This window comes from Zea mays, chromosome 10 (genome assembly GCF_902167145.1).
Source record: "Zea mays cultivar B73 chromosome 10, Zm-B73-REFERENCE-NAM-5.0, whole genome shotgun sequence".
Lineage (NCBI taxonomy): Eukaryota > Viridiplantae > Streptophyta > Magnoliopsida > Poales > Poaceae > Zea > Zea mays.
Window position 1 is genome coordinate 143,802,592 of NC_050105.1, and position 22,786 is coordinate 143,825,377.

General features: G+C 41.7%; 2 protein-coding genes across 10 annotated transcripts; one reads left to right on the top strand and one right to left on the bottom strand.

The window, feature by feature from the left end:
- Positions 1 to 283: 283 nt before the first annotated feature.
- Positions 284 to 12,810, top strand: LOC100272301 (uncharacterized). Of its 9 annotated transcripts, none has more exons than XM_020544922.3 (11): positions 284 to 942; positions 1,223 to 1,602; positions 1,712 to 5,106; positions 6,648 to 6,799; positions 7,065 to 7,187; positions 7,320 to 7,464; positions 8,529 to 8,590; positions 8,826 to 9,039; positions 10,423 to 11,337; positions 11,570 to 11,819; positions 11,909 to 12,810. In XM_020544922.3, the coding sequence occupies exons 3-11, from the start codon at positions 4,504 to 4,506 to the stop codon at positions 12,175 to 12,177; spliced, it is 2,733 nt and encodes a 910-aa protein (XP_020400511.1). In that variant the 5' UTR covers positions 284 to 942; positions 1,223 to 1,602; positions 1,712 to 4,503; the 3' UTR covers positions 12,178 to 12,810. The 9 variants fall into 9 exon arrangements, with proteins under 9 accessions (XP_020400511.1, XP_020400512.1, XP_035818834.1 ...); XM_020544923.3 differs by having other exon boundaries at positions 1,248 to 1,602; XM_035962941.1 differs by having other exon boundaries at positions 1,248 to 1,602; positions 1,712 to 1,788.
- A 1,850-nt stretch (positions 12,811 to 14,660) lies between these two features.
- Positions 14,661 to 21,485, bottom strand: LOC103642042 (26S proteasome non-ATPase regulatory subunit 1 homolog A). Its single transcript, XM_008665353.2, has 13 exons — positions 21,049 to 21,485; positions 19,526 to 19,589; positions 19,338 to 19,443; positions 19,134 to 19,245; positions 18,888 to 19,056; positions 18,634 to 18,768; positions 18,209 to 18,555; positions 17,977 to 18,112; positions 17,642 to 17,890; positions 17,338 to 17,558; positions 16,998 to 17,256; positions 16,102 to 16,845; positions 14,661 to 15,226 (listed from the first exon to the last, which is right to left on the bottom strand). The coding sequence occupies exons 1-13, from the start codon at positions 21,201 to 21,203 to the stop codon at positions 14,891 to 14,893; spliced, it is 3,033 nt and encodes a 1,010-aa protein (XP_008663575.1). The 5' UTR covers positions 21,204 to 21,485; the 3' UTR covers positions 14,661 to 14,890.
- Between the last annotated feature and the right edge of the window lie 1,301 nt (positions 21,486 to 22,786).

Genomic DNA, 22,786 nt, shown 5'->3' on the forward strand with positions numbered 1-22,786 from the left:
GCTAGCCTATGCCCAACCCACGGCAGACAAAGACGGCTTAGCAGGACGATACGCTATCAGAATCACCACATCAGACTGCCCGAGAAACGGAGACGGATGAGTCGTCTGACAGATCTGCACTTCATTCGCCGCCGCTGCAGACTCATGAACACACACATGGATTCATTTCAGACGTTGTGGCCATGCCAATTGCCATCCATGTGAGACAGAGGCATGCCAGAGGTTTTGGCTCCACGTTTTGCTGTCCTGTGCAGGACCCTCCCTTTGAGTAATAACTAATTTCCTATATATTAAAGCCGGTAGAAAACGGCCCCAGTTAGGCTATCCACGTCGTTAAGAATCTGTGCACCGCTCGATTTCGAATCAACGTTTCATGTGTGTTGTTGTAACAGTTGTGGAGCGGGACAGAAAAGGACACGTCGTTCGCCTCTAGATAATTCCAGTAGATACTTCTCCATCGGCTGCATCTCACTTTCTTTCTCTCTGCGTTCGCCATGCTCTCGCTTTCCTTCTCTCTGCTTTGCTTTTGTGTCGTCGATGTCGAAAACTCCTTCCAGACCAAGCTTCGTCTGCTGTCGGCTTGCACCAGTCCTCACGGCCCACGTCGAGGGAGACGAAGGGATAGGAGGCGGAGGCGGAGGTTGCAAAAAATGGCCGGGAGCATGCAGGCGGTGGACCCAGCGGGCCGGATAAGCGCGTTGCTCGCATTGCGCCAGCTCCTCGCCATGCTCTAGCCGCTGGCCCTGCTCCGCCCTTTCATTGGCGCGCGTGGCCGGGGCGTCCGATGTTGCGGCCTCCGTGTTGGGGCTAGCGGGAAAAGGGGAAGGCGGCGGCGTCAGCGGTTCTACGGGTGCCGGCCGTCTCGCCCATGGTCGCCACACGAAGGAAGATAGCCACGCGCCGGACGCAGGAGGCCAGGCGGGTGTACGATCTGATCCCCAGGTAGTGAACATGTTCCATCTCTTGCTATTTTGTTCCTCTCTGCTAGTTGTTAGGTCTATTGTTTATGACATTATCGTCACTCATCAGGTTTCTATGTGATGTGTTCTACTTCTACACTGTACATTTTCTACCTTTTTTATGTTCTACTAGGCTGTTCAGGTGACCAGTACTATTAACTAAATAAACTCTATGGTTAGTAGCTTCCTGACAGCCTTGCTTGAATTCCAAGCGATGTTGTTTTGTTTACTTTAGTTGCTTACTTACAAAATAAGATATACAGGCCCCCTACTCCTTTTGCTACGTAGGATGCAGACCTGGACATGCCATGCGCCCATGCCTTCTTGGTGGTTGGTTTGTTCTTCAGATGTAGAAAGCTACCCGAAATCCATTGAACTTTGGCAGTCTTTTTCATGGTTTCCTGCTCCTATTTCTATGGCGGCCTCGTCTTGTTTGTCAGTCAAGCAACAACCATGTGGCACAGATTAATAATTCAATTCAAGGAAATATAAGTACTGTTGTATGCCATTCTCCAGTCAATTCTATAGCACGGAGGGTGCTTGGTTCGTTTATCCGAAATTTGTCAGGCTCAGCTCAGGCTCCGCTCGAAGCACTGATGACCTACATGATGATTGGTGCCACACGCCATGCCACAACCTTTGTGTTTGTCCTTCCTGCTTCCTTATTTGTTACATTTGGATCTTTGTTATTGTTGTTTACAGATGATCCAATATTTTAAAACATTGCACGGATTGTTGGATTTTTGTTTCAGGTCTCCACGGATTGTTGGATTGGTCTTGGCCTCTTCAGTATTCTTGCAGCATGCATGTGGGTAGTATCATGGAACTGGTATGTAATAACCAAAAAGATGTTAGCAATTCCTAAACTATCTAGACACATTGGTTATTTTCATGCTTTTATGTCTAATCAAAACTACAACGGTGACCTTTCATTGGTTCTTAACTATGTTTACTTGCCCAAAGAAAAACAAAAACTCTTGTGTTGTGTGGTATTAGCCGGTAGCTTTAGAAAGTCATTGTGAACTTTCTTCGAATGTATCATTATTTTATGGTCATTAAAACCAATATTTTATTACTTTGGTAAATGTGTATATCCACTTAGTTCTATATATATATATAATGTTCCTATGTCTATAATAACAATCTTTTAAATGTGTAGCCACAATGGTCAAAAACTCGCACAAGGCGTGAGTAATCTATTTACACGTAAAAAAATTCAAACCATTATAGCTTTTTTACTGTAACTACGTCATTTATTTATATGCCAAAAAAAACTTCAACCCAGGCACACTTCACGTTTCATTTGGTGTGTGCTTTTGCTGCTTTTTCCTTACACATAAAAGTGTTCTTCTCTGATATCTGTAGTTGTAGATAGATTATTGTTTTATAACTTTCTGTTAGTTATTGTTCTATCACGACCTGTTACCTATCTAATGTCCTGCCACAACATCGCCATTAATGTGTTTTTCAGACTTAAGTTATGAGGTGTTTGTTCTTTTTATATGTAAATCCTAAAAATTTTGACTCCAAAGTCATCCATTACATTATTTTACTAAATCTATATCTTTAACTTTTGTGTCACTCTGCATTTTTTAAGATTCAAAAAACATGTTCTGTTTTACAGTTTCATTTCTTGTTAATAATATGGTATTGTATTTCCTTCTATAGTGCTCAAACGTAATGATGTTTATCCTTCTTTGATAAATATAGACGATCATAAGTACCAATCCATGATGCTTTATCCTTAAACTCCTCCACAAACTCATCTTTTCTAATAAAAAGTTGGAAAGGACGAGTTAGAATTTCATGTACAGTCCCAGTGCAGCAGTAAAACTCTCCGGATCGTAAGTATAGTTTGTAGTAACCTCTACAATTTCTTTACATTCGGATTTTGATCCATAACCTTTGTAATCAATTTGACTGAATCATTTATCCCTAAGATCCTATGATTAAACAACCTTCATCGATTATAGAATCCCAAGGAGCATGCCAAATTTGTAGGCAAATTTTAAATCAACAGTGTTGGCAAGGAATGATAATTTATAGTTCATTTGAAATACTACATTAAATCTTATTAATTGCGGTTACAACAAACTAAAGCCCTACTCCTAATCTTTGCATGTAACAAAAACTACATGTATTCTATGTAATATAAGAGCACCCCTACAATGCGGCTACTTCAATGAACAATTTGTAAATGCATTTAAATGTACTCACTCAAATAGTCTTATTTTCAAAATTGAGTTTTCCATTTTTCATAGTCCTATTTGAGTTGTGATTCCAAATCTGATATAAATGGTTGTTTATGTCCCCGTGCAAAGTAACCCATCTACAAAAAAAGACTGGTGCGTGTTTATGGAAACATCAATACCGAGGAGTTTTCGCAAAAAAACAAGGAGTGTTTCATGATGTAATTAATTAGATGATAAGAAAGAGGTCTTCTCCTTGGTCATTGTACCAAGGTGAAATAGAACTATAAGTGAATGGAGGGAGTATGTAACATTCTGAATTCACCATGTAATATTTGAACAAAATAAAAAACAACAGAACCCAATCAATTAGTAACTTAGTACTAACAGCTACTTTTTTATTCTTTGTCAAATCTAATTTATCTCAGCCTCATATATGGATAGATCATATTATGGATCACTAAATCAAGAATGGCTGCATTGTCATGCCATATTCTGGTACGAAGAGAGAGTTCGTAGCAACCATCATGTCAGATCCATTGTTTAGAACAAATGTTGCAAAGGTACTAAAGTATCTTTACCCATCTATAAATCTAGACCGGAATCACTGGCTACACTTGCAAAATTTAATGGTGATTCTAGAAAATTTATTCAAAATATAAGACAATACAATTGTATCTTCGCTTTTACCTCATTGGGAGCACACACTGATGGTCGAGGTCCTCCATTGTTTAAGATTTGTGGCTACCAGTTATACTCTGTTTTTCCAATGTAACTACCTTCTTCATTTAAAAATTGATATGTGACATCTATCTATAAATGTATGCTTTGAGCGCAGAACCTAAACTTATTTTGTCGTGTTGTTTTGAGCATAAAAAAATAATATAATTTATAAAATTAAATAGAGCTAACTTAAATGTGTGACAAAGTGCGCCCAAGGGCGCGCCCCATCTACTAGTAACTAACTACACATGTCCAGAGACCAGAGAGAGAGAGAGATTGAAGACGACGAAATGTAGGAGATTATCAGACGTTCTTGTTTCCGTCTTTTTTGTCTATAACTAACAACAACGACTAACATGCAAGCAGATATTAGATACAAGCGTGCAAGCAGATTTTTTTCCTGTTAGATCTAAATCCAATGGTAGATATAATTATGGTTTGTTAGGAGTTTTCTTATGGTGAAAGAGTTTAAGTGTTAAATATGACGTCGTTAGATCTAGATTTAACAGAGTAAAATATCTACTTTCAGGCTTCTACCTAGTGCATGCTTGTATATTAGTCTTCGCCGTAACTATATTACAGAGATATAGACATCACAAGGCTGCTGTCGTAGAGATGGGCCGAATTTCTCAATGGGCACACGACGTGTCGCCATGAGTTTTACACATGGGCCTATGACAGTTGGGTTTGTTGTACTGTTGACGTGTGTCCCAATTCGGGTAATCTCAATCAAAACTGCTACATCTAGCCCAAATAACCTGCCCACGACCGCTCCACTGCACTCCTCGTCCTCGCCGTCGCCGCCACCGCCACCGCCGATGACGCGCATCACCGCGCCGCCGCCACCTTCCTCGCCGCCGGGGTCCCCGCCACCCATCCGCCACTCCCCAGCGCCGGCAACGCCGCCCTCTCGCCGCCGCGGACGCCACTCGCCGTCCCCGTCTCTCGCGCTCACCCCTTCCTCCGCCTCCACCTCCTCGAGGCCGAAGCCGCGGCCCGCTCCGAAGCGGGCCTACTCTCCGGCGCAGTGGGTGCCTCTGAACTCCCACCCCGTGTTCTCCCGACGCGACGGCGACGGCGGCGGCGGGGACGCCGCGTGGGACGCCGCGGCGTCGCGGCTGTACGCGTGGGACCCTTCAGCGTGCAGCGTCCACCGCATTGGCGTGCGGACTAGGGACCCGGACGCGGAGAATGGTGAGGTGGATGTGACCGTGGAATCTGCCGTGCCTTCCGAGGTGAGGCGTTTCTCGTTGTTTCTGCGTTTTGCTGCTAGTGCCGTACTGCCGTGTGAAGTGCAAGGGATAGCATATCTTCGCCCCGTGTTCTATTTGATAGGGACGTATGTTTGAGGATTCAACCTAGAGACGAGCTTAATGTGCAAATCACTGCCACATCGATATCCAATTGGATAGTAAATCTTTGGGAAATTTGGATCCATACCATTAAAAGATCACCACTTTGGATCCATACCATTACTATCTCACTTACACGTGGGTCCACATGAGTCAATGACATGTGGGGTCCATGGTATATATCTAAAGTTTGGATCTTTTAATGGTATAGATCCAATTGTTTCTAAATCTTTCTGTTGGCGAGGTGTTGTGCAACTGTTTGCATTTCATATTTGTTTTTTAGTGCTCTGAGGGGTATTAGAATTCAGATATTACTTTTTCCAAAGTGCTCAATCTACGGCCATTGTTGTCTCTTGTTCTGAACTTATGGATCATGAGTCTATCATTGGAGTCGTGCCTGTAACAACACTACTTTTTTGCTCTATTATCTTCTGTGGTAGCTTGTATTTTCGAATTCGTAGAAGGAATATGGGAAGCTTGTTTTCGAGCATCATGGCATCTTACAGTTGGGTAAAAGGGCTACTTACAAGGGCCTTTCCCCCCTCTTCCAATCTTGTTGAGTCATTCATAAAAACAGTTCAACAACACTAAGGGCCTGTTTGGATGAGCTAGGGCTAATACTAGTCGGGCTAAAAAATAACTCAAATTTCCTTAGTTTGGCTAGTTGGTTGGCTAACAACTAGTTGGAGACTTGGCTAAAAAATTAGCCCATCTATTAGCCCTTTTGTTTGGATGCACTAGGGCTAATTTTAGCTAGCTAGTAATTAGCTCATGTATCTAAAATGCCCTAAGTTTCAACGAGGTCAGAGTGTTAGTTCAGTAAGTGGTTAACTAGTGTTGTTGGGTAAAAGGATAACTTGTGGGTCAGTCTGGGATGCTCCGAGAATATTTGTAGCTGGTCGTCCTTAGCTCCAGAAAGTTTTGGAGCTGGATCCATATGCGGATTGGGGGTGGACTTTTAGTTGAGCCACTTTGTTGTTTTGTATTAAACACAGAAGTTTGGACCACTTTTATCTATCATACAAACTCCAAATCCTGCAAGGATCTTGGAGCTGGAGCTCTGCCAGACAGCTCCGTAGCACTGTAGCAGTAGTTTGTTTGCAACATGAAAGTTACACAAGAAACTTGTGCTACCTATAGTGATTTGACTCCAACAAGGATGCAGCAGCTATCCCCATCCTTATTACTTTTGCAAATAAATTTATCGTATTCCCCGTTTATGCTGGTGTATTTGTGATATTCTTCCTGGGAGCTGAAATTATGTTTAAAGCAATCTTCTGTCGACCCATTTGAATTTATCTTAGCACATTTGCTGCATCTTACCTCAGTTTTGTATATGGAATTCTTTCATAATTATGCATTGGTTTATTATTGAGATCATATTCCATGTTATCCATTTCTGATATGTTGCTTTTGCTATACAGCTGTTGACGCCAGAGTCCGATCTTGGTTATATGGTCACTCACATATCACTTAACACTGATGGTTCATCACTGCTGCTTGTTGGATCACATAACTTAAATATCATGTATGTACATGAGAGGATATCTGAAGATGGGGATACAATCATATGCAGGTATGTAGCTCCATTACGATTTTATCACATGCTGACAAGTGACAACATTGTCTTTTTACTTCATTTTCTAACTGTTGTGGTATGTAAGTTACAGAACTAAAATCAATGGAAAACTTGTGTCCCCTGCATTTCATTGGCCATGCACTAGATTATTAATTATTTGAAGGTTGTACCTAAAAACTTGCATTCTTCTGCCCTAAAGGTTAATGAGCTGTTTAGCTATCTCTTTGCTACATTTGACTTGTATATATGAAATTCACAACAGGACTGCACCGATTGCTTCTCAGATCCTACCCAGTGACAGTGATGGCATAAAAGTTCTCCAGGCATCTTGGCATCCCTTTAGCAATAACCATTTTGCAGTTTTGACATCAGATGCTGTTTTCAGGTATGCTACATGGATGAGTGCCATATAACCTCATCTTTGGTGTAAATGAGAAAGATGAGAAGTGTGCTTCACCAGTTTTCTTATATTTTTCTGAATAACCCTTTTATTGAAAATCAAGAAATCATTCTGCAGGTTATTTGATCTTTCATCCGATTTAGAACAGCCAGAGCAGGGATTTTATTTGCAGCCAATTGTACCTGGGAAATGTCAAAATGCTTCAGCGATTTGTCCAGTGGGTTTCTCTTATGGGAGCGATCATCTATGGGATAGATTTTCGGTATGTCACATAAATAAACATATCAAGATCTTATAGAAGTCTTCTAAAAAATATTTATCAGTAGCATTGATAATAACATATATTAGGCACTAAGGAGAAAAAACAGAGTTGATTTCACATTCCTGGATTACCATAGGGGCTACCGCCCTCCTTATCTAAACATCCTGGCTCGAGCTGCTGCATCACTAAGAGGAGGGGCTGCATCTGCTCCCCACAACCTCCTCTGCTCCTCCCCATGTCTAAATCCAGCCGCTGCATCAAGAAGAGGATGGGCTGCCTCTGCTACACATCTTCTGGATCCAGCTGCTGCATCACGATGAGGAGGGGTGCCAGTGGCTACCTCATGGGGAGGCACGCACGCCTCACCCGGGGGGGGGGGGGGGGGGGGGGGGCTCTCATAGGGATGAAAACCATTTCCGAGAATCCATAACCGGGGCCTCGTAACCGTATCGTTTCCGAAAATTACCGTTTTGAAAATTTGAATTTTAAATATCTATCACCATCTTATTGTAGTCGCCAACAAGTAGATTAATTATGAAATCAGGTAAATTTTTGACCGATCGGCAATCGTTTTCGTATAGACGATATCATTTCCGACCGTTTTCATCCCTACATATGGAGGCACGGAGTAGGGCGGAGAAACGAGGAGGGAGGGAGAAAGAAACACCATCACAAGCTTTAGTCAAAGAGAATCTCAGCGTACCTGGCAACAATTCCAGATAAGGAGGACGTAAGCCCCTGGGTGCCATATATTTATCGTATTATGGTAACTACCATTGAAGATTGTAACAGAGTTAGTTTCTACAAGTAGATAGTGGCCTTGTTCAAACCATCCTCCTGGTCGCGGTTGTTCTCACATGGGCTACAGTGCCGTTGTGTATGAGTGGGATAGGAGTTTGGGGGGTTTATCGACTTGTGTGAGAAGGTCTTTTTAATACAATGCCCGGGGGTTTCTTACCCCCGCAGGTCAAGTTTTTTTTGTTCAAACCATCTTTAGGCCAATTTACTGGTGATATTATTTTAAGTCTTGCTTGATTTCACATGCAAATCCATCCTTTATGCAGGTTTTCATCTTATTCAGTGATGGTTCAATTTTTGTCCTCTGCCCAGTTGTTCCATTTGGAAGGTAATATGACGTTTTTCTGCTTTATTTGTTGAATTATTACATTTTTCTATAATGCCTAGGATTATTTAAGCTACAAATTGTTGAACTGATTTTCTTTTTGTAAAAGGCAAATATGGTGCATCTCTTAGGTAATGAAATGGAAATTTAATGTCTCCATATCCTTAAATCCACAATATATATTCTCTTTTATCTGTGGGTTGGTTTTTAATTTTGAAATTTATTTTTCATGATGCAGTGACTATAGCAAGAAGCATATTCAGGAAATATATGAAGATGTTAATGCATTTGGATTGAAATCTTCAAATCCAAATGTTGTCACTAATTCACATTTGGCCATAGCTTGGTTGGAGGCAACATTTCCTGACCTGTTACATCAATCAACAGATACCAGTTTTCTGATGTCAAAAGCTCATGCATATGCGCCATTAGATGATTCTCTAACATTACAGGTCTCTTCTACTTTGATTTTATGAGATATTTGTCTGAGAACAACAGACCTTGTGCTATGCATCAATAACTGATAGACTGTGACACTGTGTATTGGGTAACAAAATAATTTTCCAATGAATTAATATTGTAAATGGTGAATAAATTCATTGTTTATTTTGGAATATGGGCTGGTATTTCTCACCTTTAATTTTTAACTAGTTTTATTAAATGTTAGGGTGTAGGATGGTTAGCTTTGTATAACATGTCTTCATACTATATTATTGCATCTATTTGTGCATTGACATCAAATCAATACTTTTTAGAGGAGAGAAGGGGTGGCTATGATCCCAGATTATAGCCTTTTAGGTGACACTTTGTTTTGTGTAAAAAGAGGATAGAGTATCTACCAGTTTGACTATATAAAAGTCTACACTTTTGGAGGTTCACAGTATTTATGGATAACAAACTCAGATATTAGGTCACCTACTCACCTTACTTTCAATAGGTCTAACGTCTTCTACAAATCGATCTATGTAGACCTGAAGTTTCTTTGATTGCTGCTTATTTCTCATTGGGTGTATCTTAATAGTTAATACAGCGATGGGTGTGATAGCCTAGTGGTGAAGGCGGCGGTGCCCTTTCACCCGATCGGGGGTTCGACTCCCGGTTTCACACCAAAAATAATCCCCTCGCTGCGCCCCACCCGCTCTGGCGTACGATCCACGCTTTCCTGGGCTGTGATGCGCTACCCTGGACCGATGCGAGAGATTCGGCCCGTGATGCGATGGGATGGGGGGCTAGGGTTCGGGGGTTTTCTCGGCCGGGGCCAGCGATTCATGTCTTTCTACTATGAAAACTGCGAAGGCAGTCATTCCTTTCCCTGGCCGAGTTTTTTTAATACTTAATACATATAGGGGGACAGACCTAGTGACGGAGGCTCCTACATGAGTGGATCTGAGGAAGGGATAAACCGAGGCAAGCATTTCACCCGTTAATGCGGAGAGGCTGCTTTGAACCCTTAAGGCCTTGTTCGTTTTGTGCCAATCCATAGGGATTGAGGGGGATTAAATCCCATACAAGTCAAAATCCTCTCCAATCCCTTTCAATCCCCCTCAATCCCTATGGTTTTGGGATCAAACGAACATGGCCTAACCCGGTGAATCAGTGAGACAGCTCTCACCGCTGCACCAGACCTGCCCTTCAGTTCATACATATAGGGAGTTACAGTTTTTTATTAAAAGGAAAGTTTTCAAATATCACGGAACTGAAAAACTGCTCAGAAGCGTTTGTACGTTTAGATTTAGCATTCCAGATTTGAACTTCCGATATAACTTGTGTTCTGTGCTTTTAACATGAAGCTCATGAATCATGATCTATGTTGATCTGGTTGCGAACCCATGCAGGGGCCTCTTTGTACAGTTTGTGAGGAAAGTAATGAATCTGAAAGCAAGAGCAGCAGTTGTGAAGGAAAAGCTGTAGGTTTTATGTACAGTTCTGCTGGCAAAGATTCAGTTCTTGTGACTGCCTGGGGTAGTGGGCTGCTTCAGGTTGATGCTCTTGCAGATGAAATTCAACCGCGGTGGAACATTGGGGTTCCTTCGCGTCTTAATGTCGATTCACATGGACAAATAAATAATGTTGCCATGATATGTGACTCCAATTCGCAAGATCCATTGGCGTTGAGATCGCATCGACCATCTAGTACAGGATCAAACGTGAAGAGCAACATAGAAGCTGTTTGGATGGGACACTCTCCTCCTTTGCTAAGGCTCGCAATTGTGGATTTGGCATTACCAAAAACTCCTAATGATAACTCTCTGTCATTGTTTGCTGATCCCCTTGTTCCAGAGAGATTTTATTGTGCGCATGGTGGGGGGCTTGACATGGTCACACTGCACTTCCTACCATTTTCATACCCTGAAATGTCTTCGACACCACCCTCTGTGCATCCTGTCCTCACTACAGGGAACAGCGAAACAAGCTCACCTTTTCTTTCTGGATTTGTTACCATAGCTGATGCATATGGTCATGTACAGTTAGCTGGCATCACATGCTTGGGTGAGTGCTTTGTGGTGGAGATGAAGGGTTGGAAGGAACCGGCACCTCTTCAGCTTGACTTAGAAAGCAAAATCGTCAAGGATGTGGAGCCTCCTGCAACTGGAATGATCAGCAAAGAACTTATTGCTGGTCCAGACCCACCCATACTTCCATCATCTTCAAGCCTGAAATCGTTGACCCCAGACTCTATTGAAGGAAAATCTACACTTCACCACTATATTAAGGTCTTCCATGAGTACTATGTGGAGTACGGACACAAGGTAAAAAATTGCTACGGTGATATTTTTTTTGTATTCAACCATTGCCGTTTTTGCAATTTTTTTCAGACCATAAAACATGTTATCTGGAGTTATTAGCCAAAAGTTTGGTGGACAACTGAAATCACCTGATTCTGTACACCACAATATAAATGTGTCATTACTGACCCGATAATAATAAATGAAGGGATGAAAGGAAACACGCTGACCAAGAGGTCAATTTAATGATTATTAGGTGTTCATTGAACTCAAGGAGCATGCGGACTATTTGAAGACAGAAATGGAAGATAAACAGAAACGCTTGGAAGCAGTGAAGAAATCACTTATATCCGTAGAAGCCAAAGATGGAGACATCAACAAGAGGATAGATCGGGCCTTCAAGGTGTATGAACTGTTGGAGAAGCGAATAGATAGCTTCAAGATGCTTCCTGCTGCAAACAAGAAACCATTAACCCAGGCAGAGCAGGAGTTCAAATCACAGCTTGGTCCGTTTCATGTGTTCTCTGACTATGTGTTCTTTCCTTGCAGTTTCAGATGCTAACTGTGAATCTGTACCTGCTAAAACCTTTTGCAGATCGGTTCGCAGATGTGGAGCTGGATGCTTTGCGTTCCTCCATTGCCGCCCTGAGTGCTAGGATGAAACGTTTTGCTCAGCAATCCACGGGCAGTGCGGCTAGCACAGGAATGGTGCCATGGCAGGCACAAAGGGCTGGACGGAGCCATATCTCAGAATCCCAGATGTCACTTCTGAAATCTTCGCTTGAGAAGCTCTCCCTCCTCAACGAAGAGAACAGTCTGAAGCTCCGGCTTATTGATCATGAACTCAAGAACCAGGAACGATAGGTTGGCAGGTCCATGTGCGACTTATTGCCATATTGGTATTTTGTTGTTCGGACACTAAGTACAGGATCCATAGGAGCCTGTTTGCTGTCACTTTCTGTGGGGGGCTCGCGAACTGCATTTGCATGTCAGCGTGTTGTAAGTTGTAACTAGCAATACAGAACCAAGTGCAAACCGCTACACCTTTTCCTCCTGCAGATCGGGACCGGTAGGGAAGGTTTAAGGCGTGTTTGGTGTGTGGCGTATGGCGCCACGCCACGCCTAAGTTGCGGCGGCCGAATTGGCCGCCACAACTGCGGCACGAAAAGTGCGGCGGATGGCGGTGGCGTAGGCAAGGTACCAAACACGCCTTTAGTGCTCTGTGTTTTGTACTGCATGGTCTGAAGCTGCAGAGTGCAGACTACCATTGGAGGGTAACGAGTAGTCCCAGCAAGTGGTACAGCCATACAGGCGAGATGGCATGTGCCTGGGAAATGAGAATAGAGTGATCGAACCTGCTTCGAATTATTTAGGGGACTGACTGCTCTTATTTCATTGTTTTGCTTTTTCTTTTGCGTGTACTAGGGTTTAGTGGCCACGCTTTTGTTTATTTTACCATCAGGAATACATCTTTAATCAGTTACCCTATCGTATCTATTATCTTATCTCAAAGTTTACTCTATAGTTAGTGTAATCTATAATGCAAAATTTTCATACATTTTATATGATGTGCTGCAGACAGCCTTAGGCCGTGTTTGTTTCGGATTATAATATCTCCAGATTATATAATCCAGCACAAATAATTCAGCAGGTAAATAAATACCTATATTATGGGTTCAAATTATATAATCTAAAGTTCATATTATGATTAATCTCTCAAGAGTAGCTTATTTAAGATTATTTTTTGCCAAAAAACCCCACTACACATGATTATGTACAAAGAAATTACAACATATGTCATCCTTCTTTATGAATAATCTACATTTGTATAATTTGGACTACCAAACAGCTACATATAATCTGGATTATATATTTTAGATTATAATACAAATTATATAATCTGTCCAAACAGCTACATATAATCTGGATTATATATTTTAGATTATAATACAAATTATATAATCTATAAGCGGAAACAAACAATCCCTTAAAGGCCCTTTGATATAAGGAACTAAATTTTAGAACTGTCACTTCAAATATTTAAATATAATCTAATTATAAAACTAATTATATGGACAAAGGCTAAATAGTTAGAGAGTATATTAAGCTTAATCAACTTATAATTTGCTCACGTGATGCTATATAGTAAGTATTCACTAATTATAAATTAATTAGCCAATTAGGTTTAATACATTCTAAATGTCATTTGGTCTTATTTATATAATTAATTTTATAATTAGACTATTCAATATTTGTAGTTAGTATTCATACTTCGTATCTAACATATACTAACTTTAATTATGATAACCAAACATCCTGAGCCCCGATGGGGAAGGCAAAATTGGCTGAAGGTGCATACATGCTGATGCAGCCAACCATTGATCCACGTGTGGCGTGAGCGTGACAACGTCAAATATTTCGCGTGAGGCTCCGTGTCGTGGTTAGGCTAACTATCTACATCTCTAGTAAACCGTGTAAAGTATACTTCGCACGAGGCTCTGTGTCGTACTTAGACTAACTATCTACATCTCTAGTAGGTCGTGTAAAGTAATATTTTATATTATATATTGCATTATTTACAAAGTGACGTTTGAAATAGAAAGTGAAAATGTGAAATAGGGAATCAAATAGGGAGGTTGCTGGTCTCTAGTAGATTTTCTATCTTACCTCCAGCGTAGGTTATAGACTTATAGTTTATAATAAATAGTTTAAAAATATTTGTAACCTAAATAATAAATAAAATGATTTATCGGTTGGCAACTCTAACTTTGTGATGTTTTAGACCATCTAATAATCTGCTCCACTGACATATACTACCAAATTTTATGAAACTGGAGTAGTACTAAACATCTGCTCCCTATTTTAAATTTTATGTATTAGACTATATTTTAAACTTCACCCTACGGTGCACCATTTGGAGACTAGTGTAAAATCTCCCTGACCGATGTCTGCGCCACGTCGAATTCTCGGCGGGCCCTTTACTCTGTGAAATGGTAAAAACTCTTTAGAAAAAAAACGTTTAGGCGTTTTTTTAAAAATGGAACTCTGCACACCAATAGTGCATCTATAGATATGCATTAGCGCAAAATTTAAAAAATCTCGTTTTGTAAATTTAATGTTGAAACGACATATCAAGTGAGGACAAATCCCAAAATTTCTCGTCCTCTAATGCATATTTGCCTGAAATTGATATTTTTCATATACTTTTTTCTAGAAACGCACTACGAATGTACTACATAGTTTTAAAGACATTTAGAACTTCGAGTTATGGTTCTCGAAAGGGTTTTTACAATTTCACCGAGAAGGTTTGCCCCGAACATTTTCGTATTTTTACCGCCGTGTTCAGCTCATGTCAACTCGACTTTGCATTGCACGAAAAAAAAGATCACAGGCGGGAGCGCGGGTTTTGACCTGGGCTATATCCCAGATTCCCAACGTTGATCCTATAGCTTCAATTCAAGTAAAATTCTCTACTCATGTTTCTACAAAAGGTCTTCCAGCCAACAACAAATTTCCGCACACTACATACTCAAAAAGTCAAAAAAAAAACGAATAAGAAAAGGTGACGCTCGGTCGCTCACGAGGTGTACTCAAAGGGTTGTGGCGGCTGTGGCTCATCGTCCACGGCCATGGCTGATGATCCTGACCCCTGTTGGCCTGCAGCAGGGGCAGTGTTGCCGGTGCTTCCTGCGACTGTTGTGGGGGCATCGGTCAGCGCAAGATCCTCAGCCTCAGTCGGCTGCAGGTCTCGGAGGAGGATGAATCCAGAAGGCGCTGGTTTCACAGGTACATATCGGCTGTTTTCAAGGAGCTTGATGAACTTCTCCTGGGCAGGGATCACGCGAGCTGGATTCGTAAGGAGCTGATAAGTCGCTTCTGGTTCAGGAGCTTTCTTCTCACTGGCATTGTCAACCTTGAAACAAAGATTGAGTCACGTAAGTTTAGGTAAAATAACAAATCCATCAAGATTATGTATCACGCAAGTAAATTATAACTAAATGTCCAATAAAGATTACACTGACTGTTTATCAGCTTATCACAGCGGTCCACAAGCACTGCAGCAGTTTTATCAAAATTACTTTTTTTTCCCTAGTTTGAGTAAGTTGAGGCAGGCATCACCAGTGAAGACTCGTGTAAAACTAACTAAACTAAGCATCATGCCAACCTCAAACTGTCACTTCGTATTACTCGAAGGACAGGGGGCAGACCAAGTGGGATGTCGCTGGTTGCCATGCATCACCCCCCTCACCAGAATCAAATCGCCTCCTGAGAGAGGACCCTCCATCTGCCCCTTTCCCCAATCCCTTTGGGCTCCAAGCCCCAATCCTTAACCCTTCTACTCACCAAAACTAGTTGATGCGATGGCGGCTAGAGACAGGTGAACTTCGCCCCAACAAATCCTGGCACTGGCAAAAGCGCAGCAGCACATGGGGGCTACCCCAACTTGGTGACTTACCAAGGTATGCAAAACCTAGCACTAGATGTAGATATATTTAGCTTCGAATTAATTAAATTGATTGATGGGTATGTTGTTGATGCACAATGTACTTTGCTGAATTATGAAGAGGGATTGAGATATGGAAAATTCTTCCATTTTGAGTCTTCTTGCATTATTTAGTATCCGTATACCGGTTTTTGGGTCATATTTCAATTGTTTATCGGTTTTCTAAATGGGTTTTACTCAATTACATGTAGAAAAATTCTTGTGGCATACCCCATGAAAAAAATCCGAGGAAAACACTGCTAATGGATGTTAACACGATGAAGAGAAAGACATAAAGTTGTTACCTGCATTGCATCAGCATCCTTCTCCTGAGCTTTAGCCGTCTTGCTTGAGGTAGAACCAGAAGCCTCTTCTGTGGCCTTCTCCTGGTTAGCTTTGCTTTCTGCGTCCTTCTTTGCCCTAGATTTTGCCTTCGCATAAGTTGACAGAATGGCTGCTGGCAGCTTCACTGTTGAAGTTGTAGTCTGCTGAGTTGTCGGTTTGGGATACTCAAAGAGAGACGGTTTAGCATGCGACAGGAATTCAAACTTTGGCACTTTCAAATCAGAGTTGAGCCCAATGAAGGCTGTTGGCGAGAAGGCCAGGCTGATGAAATACAAGAGAGGATACCAGTACCAGAACTGACTGAAAACGGCAAGACCAATCACAGCCGTGAGTTTGTCATGCTTGTTTCTTGAGAGGAGCTTGATTGTAACATTCCTACCACCAGCATCGAGGATACCAGATGCTAATATGGCACCCATCTTGCTCATGGTGTCCTCATGTTTGTCAAGAATGATCTTCTCCAACTGACGCCTAAATGCTCCAACACGAGAATCAAAGGATTCATTAGTTTGGATCATTACCATTGCCATGGCAATGAGAGCTCCCTGACGCACGAAGTCAACAACATCTGATGTAAGAGGCTCCAACAAGGAAATCGCATCACTTAATCCAGATCCTGCACATGATATCCCAACAGCCAAGGCTGCACCATAACGAACATGTGGGTTGTATGATTCAGAGAGCAGGGACACAATTCTTGGAGTCTGCAAAAATACAGATGTAATGCGTGGATTAGAAAATGGCATTGATGCTTGTGGATCAAATTTCATGTATGATAATCAACGAAACAGAATTTGGTAAAAGACATCCAGCTAAAATAAGATAATACAATCTGGTGATTAATAATTCCACAAACCTGCTCAGGCTCGTTGTATAGAACAAATCCAAGAGCCATAACTGCAGTCCTCCGAACATCATCACTGACGTCTGATACAGCAAAATGCAGCAGCTGGTGGATGGCTTTGTTGTTTGCAGTTCCCCTATAGGCTAGAGCCAATGCATACATACCACCATAACGTAATATGGGATCTTGATCTCTAGTCATTTGTTCAATCAAGGTGTCTGCTTCCTCTTCCCTGCCATATACTGTCAATGCAATTCCCAGTGACAAACCCCTGAAAGAGAAAGAGAACTGTCAGAGTGTAGTTCTTCAGATCAAGTACATAAGCACTGTAGAACAATCAAACAGCACCAACCTTATAATCTTTTCATGCTGTGTATCATGTGCATAAGCAAGCATCTCACTAGCCTTCTCACTGGCGGTCCCAACCATGAGCAAGCCCATGCCAATACCAGCTGCCTCACCAGCAACAGCACTGTCTGTGTAAAGGACATTCTTTATGTCCTCATATATTTCCTCATCTGCGGTTCCCAAAGCTGCAAGCCCAAGCCCCAAACATGCACCATGCTGGATGACCTGTATGACATTGGGGGTTGGAGTTAGCATAATATGCATGAAATGAATAACAAAATAAAAGACAGAAAATAAACAATAATCACCTCTGCACTGGAGTTGCGAAGACTTTCACGGAGGAATTGTTTGATTCCTTCACCATGATTGGCATGAATCAAACCTAGTGCGTAGAGGGCACCACCTTCTGAATATGGACTCCCACCACCAACTGCACCACTTTGAGGTAGGTAGGGGGCCATCAAAGCCCGCCCTTGTTGAAGATGACCTCTATGAATGACACCTAGTCCAGCAGTTGCACTGAATTTTGCCCAATTGGTTGCCCTGCTTAACCACTCCTGGAACACAATGGCGACATGATACAATATTACAATGCAACAGCTAAAATTAAATGCAGAGGCAGCAAGTAGAAAAAAACAAATACCAGGTTCTCTCTTAGAAAGGTATCTACAGTAGTTCCCGCATGCATGATTGCATTGGCACATATTGTTGCACTGTGACAAACGCTATTCCTCATTTCCACAGCCTGTTTTATTGTCTTCAGAATTAAAAGATCAGACCTGTTGAAACAACCGACCACACCACATCAGTATCAGGTAGATAAGGCATATGCTCAAGGCCAGTTGCCCTCATTTAGCAAGAAATAATTGCTTTACCTGTTGTGGCTGTATAGAAATTGCAATGCCAGCTGAATGGAAGTTTCCCCTGACAGTATCCCTTTAATTTTTTCAAGCCTGTCAGCATGCGCTACCTCATTTGGATCCACACTGTGAGCAGTTCCATTTGGTGTACTTGTATCATCTCTCATCTGAACATCTCCAGCTGCTTCTGTGTCTGTACCCACAGTACTGGCAGTTTGGTCATCTTGTACGGCTGGCCCACTGTCAGGGTTAGATGGCACAGGAGTCGGTGAGGACAAACGATTTCTCACATTCAAAAGGAAAGCCTGGTTTTCATTCTCAACAAGATCAAAGGCAATTTGATATGCAAGGAGAGCATCATCCTGGAGAACGAGCATGACATATCATGTAAGCAACTGCAAACGCCATCAAATGCAGCAGAACAAAGAACAAAAATGTACCTTGTTTCCAGAAAGCAGCTTGTCCAATATGCATGCAACAGTTTCTGGCTCACCCAAAAACATAAGACACTGGCAAATGCTCAGATAGTCTGGATTTGGCAAAGTTTGGTATATTTTAACAAGACAGCGGAGAACCTGCAAAACGTGTAAGGTATTTGACAAGTAAGTTAATTTCATTTTAGCAGAATCTACTAAATGCCAGAAACAGAGACACAAATCTAAAAACATCCATCCATTCGCCTCTGACTAAATACCTCGAAACGATATTCACGGTGATTAACGTATTGATGAGAAAGATTGATGCAATATGATAGAGCCCCCTGAATGTTATCACACCCAACAATCGCTTCCTCCAGCTTATCCAGCCTTCTGCATTCAACAGCCATACCCATGGCCTGTTGATATTTCCCATCAAAAATACACCTGACTCAAAGAATTTACATCAGATTCATAACCCATCTGACAAATTGACAGCAATAAACAATATAATCTTATCATACTTTTCAAGCATCCTCTCCACTATGGCCTCTAATCGAGGATCAATGTTCTCTTCCTCCTCTGTAGCTTTCAAGGCTCTGGTTTTGATACTGGCATATTCGTCTAATGCTTTGGCTGAAAAAGAACCAGCACTTCAACATGATGGCCAAAAGATATGATGATAAAACTACCATTCACAAAAGCTAAAAACTTAAGGCCCTTCTCACCCAAAAGAGCATGGGCATAATCAGAATCGTCGGAAACATCAAATAGGGGTCCAGCACCAAGTGCATATGACAGTGAATCATTTAGCTCGCCCAGGTAGTAAAATACCTACATGATATACAACAAACTTCAGTATTAACAATACAAAAAATGATTTTCCCCATAATAAAAAAATATTGAGGCATAATACCTTAGAAACAACAAGTGCTGCAAGCTGCCTCTGCTCAAACTCCTCATCTTCGTACAAGCTCTCACTGCAGGAAATATATAACAGTTGGAAAGTAATTAGTGACTTAAATTATTGGAAATTGGAAATACAAGAAAAGGCACACTTTCTGTGCTTGTCCAGTCATGGAACTTCAATCAATGAGCCGATCATCTTCACTACAAAAAATAAGGGGAAGTGTAGCTCCACAAACTAAATGGGAACTAAAGTTACATCTGTATCAAAAAGTCAGATAGCTACCAACATAAACGTGCAATGAAATCTATCTAGCTGTATAGCAATCACAAACAGAAATTGATGTTAATAATTCAAACAAAGAAGGGTGCTTTATGCCTCTATGTGGAACAAGCATTCGAGGAACAAGTTTATGATATAAAAGAAAGCAACAACTATTGAGATACATAGCCACCAAAAATGACAAGCTTATCATACTGCATCTGAATGTTGCATAAGCATAACTGAACCGAACAGGGAAACTAGAAATTTGTTAAAGGAAGATGGTAGAACTCATTTTCCTTTCATCTGTCAAGACTAAGGTCCTGTTTGGATGAACTAGAAATTATCATAATCTAGGTAATATATGATATTAGCTAGATAATATGTATTAGCTGGATGAGTGTTTGGATGCATAGCTAATGCCTAATGGACATGGCGAATGGTTACGGACATGGGCAAAAAAGACCAGAGGTACCTATTAGCTGAAATTGGCTGCTATGAGGTAGATTAACAGATAATGAGTGTCTGACCCCTAGCTAAACTTTAGTTGGTCTCTTTAGACCTTTGTTTCTCTCTTCTTAATATATAATTGAGGCGCAGTTCTCCTGCGTTTTTCGGGGAAAAAAACTTTAGTTGATCTATTAGCTGGGTATATTTGGATCCTATCAACTAAAGTTTAGCAGATTATGATTATCTGGAGGGATCCAAACAGGGCCACAGTATTTCCCTTGGTACATCAAAATACATCAGGAACTCTAAAATGTAAATCTGTCCACCCATGAAATTTCAAACAATTCTGAATTACCTACACTCCTCAGCCCACTCCTACTGATACCCTTTCCATTGTTCCTTCTATATTTACCTCGAATAGCTTAGCCTCTAACCAAAACCCACGCTAAATCCAAGGGCAGAAGAAGACTGAAACCAATTCAGCTACAATCACTGTACGAAAGTATGGTTATCACACTCTTGCACACGGACGCGAATTGGGTCTCTCTAATCCGCATCTAACTTATCAGAACCAACCCTTGACCCATGGTCACCTTGCACAAACGCTAGATTCTGAACGAATTGCGCAACAACAACAAAAAAAATCCATGGCAAGGTCTCTTCCAGAGTCATCATCATCAATAAGAGAAGCAGATCGAAACACTTGAGAAATTCAGCCAAACCAAGGTGAGCGCCTGAACAAATCGCGCAAACGTTGCAGCTACAGCGGCGGCAACTGGGCACACTCAGCGGAAGCGAGGAGGGGAGGAGGCCGGGCTCACATGGTGGGAACGCTGGTGGAGATCTCGGGCCAGAAGAGGTGGACGACGGAGTTGAGGCGGGCGAGCGCGTGCAGCTTCAGCTCCGGCGCAGGCTCCTGCAGCATAGCAAGGAGCCCACTGGCGGAGCTCACCGTGGCCACCGCCTCCATGGCCATCTCTGCCGTCCCGTACGCCGCCGCCGCCACCGCCGAGAAGGTGCGAGGGTTTGGGTATCTCGGGTCTGCTTGGATGAGTCGACAACAACTGACGAAAACAATAAGCCGGATCCGGCCTTCGTCGCGCTTACCTCAGTCACTTTGTATCCACCGCACTATTAGGTAAATCTAAATCTCTAAATTATAGATTTAAAGAGTTGTTAAATCATTTTAGGTCCCGTCTGGTTTCATTAGTCCTAGCTCTAAAGTTTGGTCTATGGACTAAATTGTAGTCCCTACCATGTTTGATTGTAGTGACTAAATATATTATAAATACATTAAATGCAACACATAAGGACCAAAATGCCTTTTTTTTGTTTGACACCAGTTTTCTAGTAAGGGTAATTGAAGTAAATGTTGTCATTTAGTCCCTTTTAGCACCCATGTGAGGGACTAGAGACTAAAGTCAATTAGTCTCTACTTTAATCATTTCGTTTGGCAAAATAGAGACTAAGAGCATCTCCAAGAGAGTAGCTAAATAGCTTGTCAAGCTAAATTTTAGCTACTTAATAGCATAATAGCTCTCCAACAGACTAGTCATTTAACTTGCTAAGCTATCTGGCTCTCTAAATTAACTCATTCACTAGCCAAATTTGGCTAGCAACTCTCGCTAGTCAAGCTAACTTGTACGTTGGAGAGTCTGTTGGAATGAGATGTTATATATAGAGTTTAATATTTATGAATAGACAAATAAAGAGTCAAATAGAGAGTCAAAAATAAAGAGTTTCTTGGAGATGCTCTAAACAGGACTAAAAACCAGGGACTAAAGATTAGCCCCTCTAACCAAACGGAACGTTAATGAGTAAAAATGTTTATGTTATAACAGTTCTCTATTTGCTCATTGCTATTTTTTAAGTTGGCCATATCATAAAAAAAGTGGATCCATTTTATACTTTTAATTGGGGTGGCCGTAGAAATTCGCAACCTTTCCTTTTTTTTTCAACAACGACATAGGATCTTACGGAGATGGTATGAACGCAGCACGAGAGGTGCTATGACCGTGTCTCAACACAAGAGGTTGATTGATGGTGTCGACATACATACGTCTAAAACGGTGGAGATAGATTTGTGGTCACAAGAGCGATAAAACAACACGAAATAGTAGTGATAGTAGACTTTCGTGATGGACTAGGCGCTAAGATGAGTCCCAACAAGGCTGATAAATATAGAGATAAGATTGAGTTTTGTAGAAAGTTTATAGATTTAGTGACTTGCTTTTACGTGACCGAGCTCATCGCTATATCTCCTCCTTGTCGTTACATAAGCTGCAAACGTCGTTGCGGTGACCACCCGGTGACGTGGATGCCCTCGGCTGCGGCGACGCGGAGTCACAGATGAGCTCGGCGTCAGTACGGAGGAGCTCTGCTACGGCGGCACGGAGAAGCTCGACTACGACGGCGCGGAGGTGCTCAGTCGGGGCGAAGAACCATCGGCACGAAGAAGCTCTACGACGGCTCTGATCGCTGTGCTACAATGACTAGGGCTGGAAAATAAGCTTGAGGCCCGTAAGCCGACTCGAGCTCGGAACAGCTCGCAAGCATGGA

Bases quoted from the DNA above. Each gene is read 5' to 3' on its own strand.
- LOC103642042 (XM_008665353.2), bottom strand. From the start codon at position 21,203: ATGGCCATGGAGGCGGTGGCCACGGTGAGCTCCGCCAGTGGGCTCCTT. The intron at 18,113-18,208 runs GTAAAGCAATTA...TTGTTTCAACAG, and splicing joins TTTCTATACAGCCACAACAG to GTCTGATCTTTTAATTCTGA. The intron at 16,846-16,997 runs GTTTGTGGAATT...GTATTTTTGCAG, and splicing joins TATACAACGAGCCTGAGCAG to ACTCCAAGAATTGTGTCCCT.
- LOC100272301 (XM_020544922.3), top strand. From the start codon at position 4,504: ATGGGCACACGACGTGTCGCCATGAGTTTTACACATGGGCCTATGACA. The intron at 7,465-8,528 runs GTATGTCACATA...TCCTTTATGCAG, and splicing joins ATCTATGGGATAGATTTTCG to GTTTTCATCTTATTCAGTGA. The intron at 9,040-10,422 runs GTCTCTTCTACT...GAACCCATGCAG, and splicing joins ATGATTCTCTAACATTACAG to GGGCCTCTTTGTACAGTTTG.